General features: G+C 36.7%; 1 protein-coding gene across 1 annotated transcript; it reads right to left on the reverse strand.

Annotated features, from left to right (window-relative positions):
* Window positions 1-4,827: 4,827 nt before the first annotated feature.
* Window positions 4,828-7,656, reverse strand: LOC142556369 (inactive leucine-rich repeat receptor-like protein kinase CORYNE). Its single transcript, XM_075667832.1, has 2 exons — window positions 6,138-7,656; window positions 4,828-5,498 (listed from the first exon to the last, which is right to left on the reverse strand). Exons 1-2 carry the CDS (start codon window positions 7,019-7,021, stop codon window positions 5,189-5,191), a joined length of 1,194 nt encoding a protein of 397 aa, XP_075523947.1. The 5' UTR covers window positions 7,022-7,656; the 3' UTR covers window positions 4,828-5,188.
* Window positions 7,657-7,990: the final 334 nt, after the last annotated feature.

Raw genomic sequence — 7,990 nt, forward strand, 5'->3', positions numbered from 1 at the left:
TTCATGAAACATTCTAGAAAAGTCTAGGAAATATTAGTTACCTGATTCAATTAGGATTCCTGATTTGATCATAAATTAAAACTTATAAGTATTTCATTAAGTGTTATATTAAATAACATAATTTTTATACACAAAATTTTGACCGTCAAAATTTTCTATCATCTCTCTCCTCACAAGAAAAATCGACTGCCCCTATATTTTGGAGAAAATATTTCGGCCACCATCCTTCCATTATGTCATCGCACCAACGCCGCCGCACCGCTGGATTTCTATAATTTCAGCGATTCGATCTCGACGCAAATTTCGTTTAAATCTCTAGTGCGATCTATACGAGAAACAAAGTTTATAAACGTGGACCTGATTAGGAGATCACTGAAGAAAGTTCGTAGAAATTTACAAGAAAGAATATATCTACTTGAAACCTAGAATAGTTGGAGCTGGTATTATATACGCAAAGGTAAATTGAATTAAACACCCTATGAATGTTTATTTAAATTATACGACGTCCAAAAACGTTTTGAATGTCAAAAAAAAATTTTAAACTTCCAATGCTTTTTTGTGGAGAAAATGATACACCAACAGTGGTATCAGAGTCAGTTTACTCTCTAACATATGAGTAGTTGTTTTAATCGTGTTGAGTTAATTTATTTCTAACCGCGTTTGAAATTTCAGAAAATTGAAGCCCTAAAAATGGTTTTTCGAAAAAAAAAATTATTCTGCAGCTACCCAGAACTGCTCTGAGCACCACGCAGGCAGCCTCTACAACTCTGGGCAGCAGCTTTTACCCAGAATTTTTTTTATTAAATATATATATTTTTCGCTGCCAAGAATAATTCCGGGTATCACGCAAACCCGCAAGCACAGCCCGTTTTGGGCAACGCTGCCCAGGGCAGGCAGTACGTTGCCTACCAAGTTTTTATTTAAAAAAAAATTGGGGCAGACAAGGTTGTGCGCAGTGCTGCTAGCGTGGTGTTTCCCAAACTGTTCGGGCATTGGGTAATTGCGTTGCCCAAACTATTCAGGCAACGCTGAAAGGGGCACGAGCAGGGTACCCGAGATTGTCTCGAGCAGCCTGCTCCAGGGGGGTATCTTTTTTAGGGCCTCGGGACAATTTTCTGAGTTTTCAAAATTTTGGGTCCAATTTATATTTTATGAAAATTTAATTAAATTAACTTTTGAAAATAAATTTTGAAATTATGGAATTTTTTACAAAATAAATTATTAGAAAAAGATTTTAATTATTTATAGTAAAAGGTGTTTTACAAGAACTTTAATTTTTAATGAATTAATATATGTTAAATAAATGTGTTTATTTAACTTATTAATTTATTTCTAATTATGAAGATTAATTATAAAGTTACAAGATACATGATTTGTTAATAATATTTGATATTATGGATTTAATATAATATTTGATATTATATGGTAAAATGATGATAGCGAGCCATGAAAAATTTTCTAGGTATATGTTCGGATATTTTATATGTTGTATTTTTTATTATTTGATAATTATTTATTAGTGGGTCTGGTTTATGACACGTTCACACCTCTTAAATTTGTATCTCAATATGTCATGAAAATTTAATTTAAAATTTGATTTAGTGGGAGATCAAGATTTGAAGATGGTGCGCCCAGATCTTCGAGAGTTTTGAAGATCGAAGGCATGTAAAATATTAAAAGCTTCTGTAATATTGCATTTGCATCACCTGCAGCAAATGAGGCTGTTTGGATGAGGAATTTCGTTCAAAAGTGGGTATCATTCCTCAAGGTATTGATCCACTATCGGTCTACTGCGACAACATTGGTGTCGTTGCGCAAGCAAAGGAACCAAGGTCTTATCAGCGATCCAAACATATACCGAGGAAATTCCACATAACCCAGGAGATTGTGGGAAGATGAGATATATCAGTAGAGAGAGTCACATCTAGAGATAACGTTGTTGATCCACGGACGAAGCTCATGTCAGGACCATTGTTTGATAAGCATCGTGAAGCAATGCGTTTGAAATCTATGGGTAGTTGGCTATAGGGTAAGCGGGAGATTATTAGAGTAAGTACTCAGCGAGTCAACTTGCAGCTCTCGATATACCAATGTTTGCATATTGGATCGAGATATATGATTTGAATGGACCGTAATTTACGCTAATCATAACTTAAGGTTCTTGCTAACATTATCAATGATACATAGATGATCATCGGGTGATGCTACTAAATGCTCTTATCTTGATCTAATGAGTGTAATCAGATTTGAGTTTTGACGCTCTTTATCAAAGGGCTTGATGAAAACAATTGGACGCCTAAGCTCGAATATGAACAAATGTTGTTATGAATCACATGAAGTTGTGAACCCACGCGTAGTTGTATCCCTGAGCCATTGAAGGTCACACAAGTATTGGATTTTATGTTTTCATTGAGAAAGTCAAATTCAAGAAGTTGAATTTGAAGACTGTAGTTTCATGAAACATCAAACATATTGCTTATAAAAAAGTTCATAAGTTGATTTCATGTAATGAAAGTTGTGAAATTTAGCTTAACTGATAATTAAATGAGAAGAGTGGAAATGTCTGTTTAGTGAATGAATTCACAAAACTAATAGCTACCAAAAATGGATCAATGAAATATTTTGTCCTTCGAAATTTTCATTTTCCCTTATATGAACGAGATTTATACTCTCGACACATCGGCGTTGTCTGATCGTCGATTAAGGTTATAAATAATTCACACTTATACATTTAGTAAATTTAGAATCTGCTAATTATATAATAATATTAGTAATGGTGACTGTTAAGTGCAAAATTTTCATGAAACATTGTAGAAGAGTCTAGAACAGATTAAATAATTAATTAATTGAGTAATTAAATAAAAATTATTTAATTTCAAACATTGAATATTATATATATATATATATATATATATATATATATAATCAAAAGTTGATAATAAAAATCGATCACCCCTATATTTTGGAGAAAGTATTTCGGCCACCATCCTCCCATCGTGCCGTTGTCCATACGCCACCGCATGGTCGCCAGATTTCTGATATTCCAGCGATCCAATATCGACCTAAAGTTTAATTAGATCTCTAACTAAATGTGTAATGTCAAGTCAGAAGTGTGAAGGAACTACGAGAGACGCTCGAAAAGAAGTACATGGCGGAAGATGCTGGCCTCAAGAAGTTTATAGTGGGAAGGCTTCTGTACTTCAAAATGATAGACTCAAAATCTGTTGTGAGTCAAGTGCAAGAACTTCTAGTAATCTTGCACGAGATTCATGCGGAAGGGATGAGTCTCAACGAGTCTTTTCAGGTTGCCGCTCTAATTGAGAAACTCCCTCTTCTGTGGAAGGAGTTCAAAAACTATTTGAAACACAAAAGAAAATAGATGAGACTCTAAGACTTGATAGTGAGATTGAGGATCGAGGAAAACAATCACAATACTGAAGCCAAGGAAAGTAAGATGGTTGCGAAAGTTAATATTGTGGAATCTCGTAACCAAGGAAAAAGGAGGAAGTTTGATGGGAAATAACAACCACCACCAAAGTATCAAAAGAAATTCAAAGGAAATTGTTACAACCGCGGAAAACCAAACCACATGGCTAAAGATTACAGGAAGCCAAAGAAATATAAAGAGCAAGCGAACATGGTTTAAGAAAGGTCGATACCAATTGATTTTTCTGAACTTAACTCATCTGCAGTTGTTTTTGAAACAAAATTAGTGGACAACTCAAATGATTGGTGGGTTGATACGGTGCTACCCGCCACATATGTTCCGATAAGGAGATGTTCTCCACATACACTTCAGTTTCTGGGAGAAAGCTCTACATGAGAAATTTTGCTACATCGGAGATAGTGGGACTTGAATAGGTTGTCTTGAAGATGACACTGGGGTGGAAATGACCCTTGTTGGTGTACTTCATCTTTAAGATATTAGAAAGAAACTTGTGTCGGGTTCGTTGTTGGTCAAACATGATTTTATGCTTGAATTTCAGTCTAACAAATTTATATTGACCATGAATGGTCCTTTGTAGGGAATGGGTATTTGGATGAGAACCTCTTCAAAATGAATATAATAGTGGTTTTCTGCAAGATTGATGTTGACAATAAAACTAAAACTTCTATTTACTTGATTGAATGTTCTGAGTTATAGCACATTCGTTTAAAACACATAAATTTTAGTACTCTGCGGCATTTAATGACAGCACCAAGGCACGTTGTCAGCTTCCATTATCAGACACCCACAAAGGTGACTCCCCCAGGCTGCTTTACATTTACAAGAGATGGGTCGCCTGCATTTACACAATCTATGGTAGTTAACTCGAATGCTCTTGTTGTTAGCTTCCGTTCGATGTTGATTACATTTTTTCTATTTCCTTAGGCTTTTGGGTGTGATAGCCGATGTTTCGGGATATTTATTCTGGAGAAAAGTTACCCCTATGTCGCGATTGCTAAAAGGATGCAGAAATCTGCCAAGAACTCCATAGCACATCAGTATCTGGTGCTAAAAGGTATCAATCAAGGAGTAGAAAGAACATTGAAGCATTTGCTAAATTAAAGAACTTAGTTTGTATCAAATCGTCACAAGGCAAGTTCCGCTCGCCATTTCTTTGGGTTGTCAAGAAAAATCAGAGCCAAAACTGATTTACTGAATAACTCCACCTAATTCTTTTTCTCCCCACTTCTTTTCATATTGTTTCAAACTTCGATCCATAGATCATAAGTCAACCACTTAAAATTACTGAAACAACATCATGCCACAAATTCGAGTTCTATCTGAAATCTACATATCAACGGATGTATTTTAATTTTTCAAACTGGATTATAAATAGGAAAATCATTCAAGAAAAAGCTGCATGTCTGTATCCTAAATGCGCACTGTAAGATGCTCAAAAAGGAAGTAGACTAAACCCCACTATCGTTAACAACAAAAGCATATTTTTAGGATCCCCGCCTAGTTCCATGCAGTAAATAGTGTTCAGTATCACAAACTGAATAACTCATGGTAGTGCTCCAAACTCCATGAACTTGTGTACCAACACCACTATTCAGATTGGTAATACACATAAGCTAATTTTGTGGAAGACCTAGTGGTCATGCTGGAGCTCAATGGTTGCTAGCACGGCAAACCTAGGGTCATTGCGGAAAAGCTGTGGGAACAACCAAGAGCTCTTTGAAAGGATTTTGAGAAGAGAAGTCAGAAACTATTTAATTGAGTGAGCATGGAAACTAGCTCATCACTTGAGGGTCGATCAGCAGGCATTTCTGATAGGCATACAACAGCAATTCTGACCGCCATTAACATCTCACCTTCTTCCATCTCTTCCCCCAAAATGCTCTTGTCTAGTGCTTCTCTAGCCTCACCTACTTGCTGCAAATGCCGAAGCCACTGCCCCACACTTCCTCCGTTGCCGGCTTCCCCAAAGAATGGATCCAATGGGTCCCTACCCGTTAATAGAACACCCAAAATAACCCCAAAGCTAAAGACATCGCTCTTATCTGTATACCTGGAACAGTAAATAAAATATTTAACGGCTAGCATTTAAATATGTCAAAATATGAGGTGCAGCTGCATAGAGAGATTTATTTTCTTCTTTTGGGAACTAAATTTTACCAGAAATAAAATGGGAATGTAAGTGGAGTACTTCAATTAATAAATTGTTCTAACAAGTCGTATCTCAGACAATAAGGGAATACTAGCTTTACACTACCAATCGACAAAAAATTTAGTCTATTTGCGTTTAGCATTCCTAAGCCTACAGCAATTTCAGTTGTCTTCAGAAGTTTTACGCCATAACGTTGCAAGGGATACGGCAAAAATGGAAACAGAAACATTTTTTTTTGGTCATAAAGCCTTCAAGGTTCCTGTTGTCAAGCATCTGCGAGCAACATAGGAAACTTCAAGTAGGAATGCAAGATGATACTACCGTTAATGGGTAAGGCTACCAAAATCCGATAAACTTGACCTTAATAGGTAATCTACCCATGTGGTAGCAGCTACCCTTCCAGGCTGAGACTGATACTATATAAGTAACATAGACATAAATGAGCCCACAACTTTATTCTATATCTAGTTACAATGGATGCTCAAGTTGCATTAAAAAAAATAAAAGAGCCAATATCGCAGGCTCATGAAAACTTCATACCTGCAACTTTGAATGCATTCTGGTGCATTGTAGCCTGATGCTGCTCTATAAAAATTAGGAATTACAGTGGCCAACCCACAATCTGCCAACCTCGGCTTAAACTCCGCATCAAGGATTACATTAGACGGTTTCAAATTGTAGTGCAATCTTTTAGGATCGCAAGTAAAATGAAGATAATGCAGCCCTTTAACAATTCCAACAGCAATACGAAGACGGGTTTCCCACTTAAGTTGCAACCGATTCTCCCCTACTCTTTTTGTGACATCTGCAAGACTTCCGGTTGGCACATAATCATAAACCAATGAATACCCACTTGATTCACGGACATAAGCTCTCAAACTCATCAAATTCCTATGTCTTAGGCAAGAAAGAGCTTTTAGTTCTTGCTGTATCTTTTTCTTCGTTGCCTTGCTCTGAACCTCAGGAGAACAATCGTCAAAGAACTCGAGTCTCTTGACAGCAACAGTGAGGCCATTATCAAGGACAGCCTTGTAATACATTCCATTGGGGCTTGACCCCAGTAATTCGGGTTCGTTAGAGAGAGCTGATTTTAGTGTCTTGGAAGGAATTCGGAGAGAAAACACAACGGGGTCTTTAATAATTGGGGTCCTGTTAATATATTTGATGAAGCACCTGACTAGCAAGGCGAAGAGAAAAGCACATACCAGTCCTGTTATGATGCCAAACAAAATGCTCAAAGAAATCCTCTGAAACTCATTCTTGAAGTTTTGCACATGAAATTGTAGTGGAGGTCGACTCATCCTACTTGAGCATTGTGCAGAGATGATATTCAGGTAGAAAATAAACAGGACGACCATAGATAAGACTTCAAAGCCGCAAATACCAGGTATATGTCTCTTCTTGTCCATATAATAGTATAACATCAAGATATACAGAGGGCACAACCTCAAGGAACAAACACCTCCGTCTCGTACCAAAACTTTCAGATATCTTTGGAGCTGAAGCTAGGGTATAATTACTATTGACGAAAAACTAGAGTACAGTTGAGCTCAAGCGTCTTGAGATGGATTTAAACCACACCACATTTCCCCAAGGAAATATTAAGCCTCCACATTGTTGAAGAAGGATAGCATTTTTAACATTTCCTGTAGTGATCTTCAAGCCCCAAAATGGGTAAAGATTGAAACTTTATCAATCCGGAAACTGCAGAAAAACCAACTTCCAAAACTTGAAAATAAAGAACGGTGTGAGAATCAGGTGATGGGATTTTGCGAGGTATTGAGCGATTTATGGAAATGGAACCATAATAGCCAACTCTCTAACAAGAGTATCGTTTCGCCTAGCTTTCTTGTCCAGGTGATATTTTCATAGTGGAAAAGGAACCAGATACGCTCTTTTGCTCGAGTTTCTCGCACGGTGTAACCGGACTTAAAATTTAAAAAACAAAATACAAAAGAAAGAAAGAATATAATTTGCGACACAGGAACCAAATTCAGTGTTTTTTAGGCTCTCGGTTGTTTTTTCACTATCAAAATGAATACCATGGAACATTCAAATATTTTTTTACCGAGGAGGAAATAATCTCTTCGACTATTTTGAATATTTTCAGTGCAGAGATCTTAGTAATTCATTGAAGAGACCGGGAGTGGGTGGGGCCCATGAGTGTCGAACATTGACGGCCGTTAATTAGTCGAAGAATGATTTGGAACCGTTGATTTGTCGACTCTTCGGGTATGGTTATAGTGGGTTTATCAAAATATGTGGAAATAAGAATACATCGGCTTTAAGGAAAGCAAACGAATTTGTAATCACATCACTTTCAATAGGAGCGTGATTATTATCATGATGATAGGATACATTCGCATCGCATGCGTCTCTACTTAATTGTTTTG

This window comes from Primulina tabacum, chromosome 9, assembly GCF_025594145.1.
Source record: "Primulina tabacum isolate GXHZ01 chromosome 9, ASM2559414v2, whole genome shotgun sequence".
Classification (NCBI taxonomy): domain Eukaryota; kingdom Viridiplantae; phylum Streptophyta; class Magnoliopsida; order Lamiales; family Gesneriaceae; genus Primulina; species Primulina tabacum.

Coding starts and splice junctions, on each gene's coding strand:
- LOC142556369 (XM_075667832.1), bottom strand. CDS start 7,021: ATGTTATACTATTATATGGACAAGAAGAGACATATACCTGGTATTTGC. Junction 5,499..6,137: donor GAATGCATTCAAAGTTGCAG/GTATGAAGTTTT, acceptor TTACTGTTCCAG/GTATACAGATAAGAGCGATG.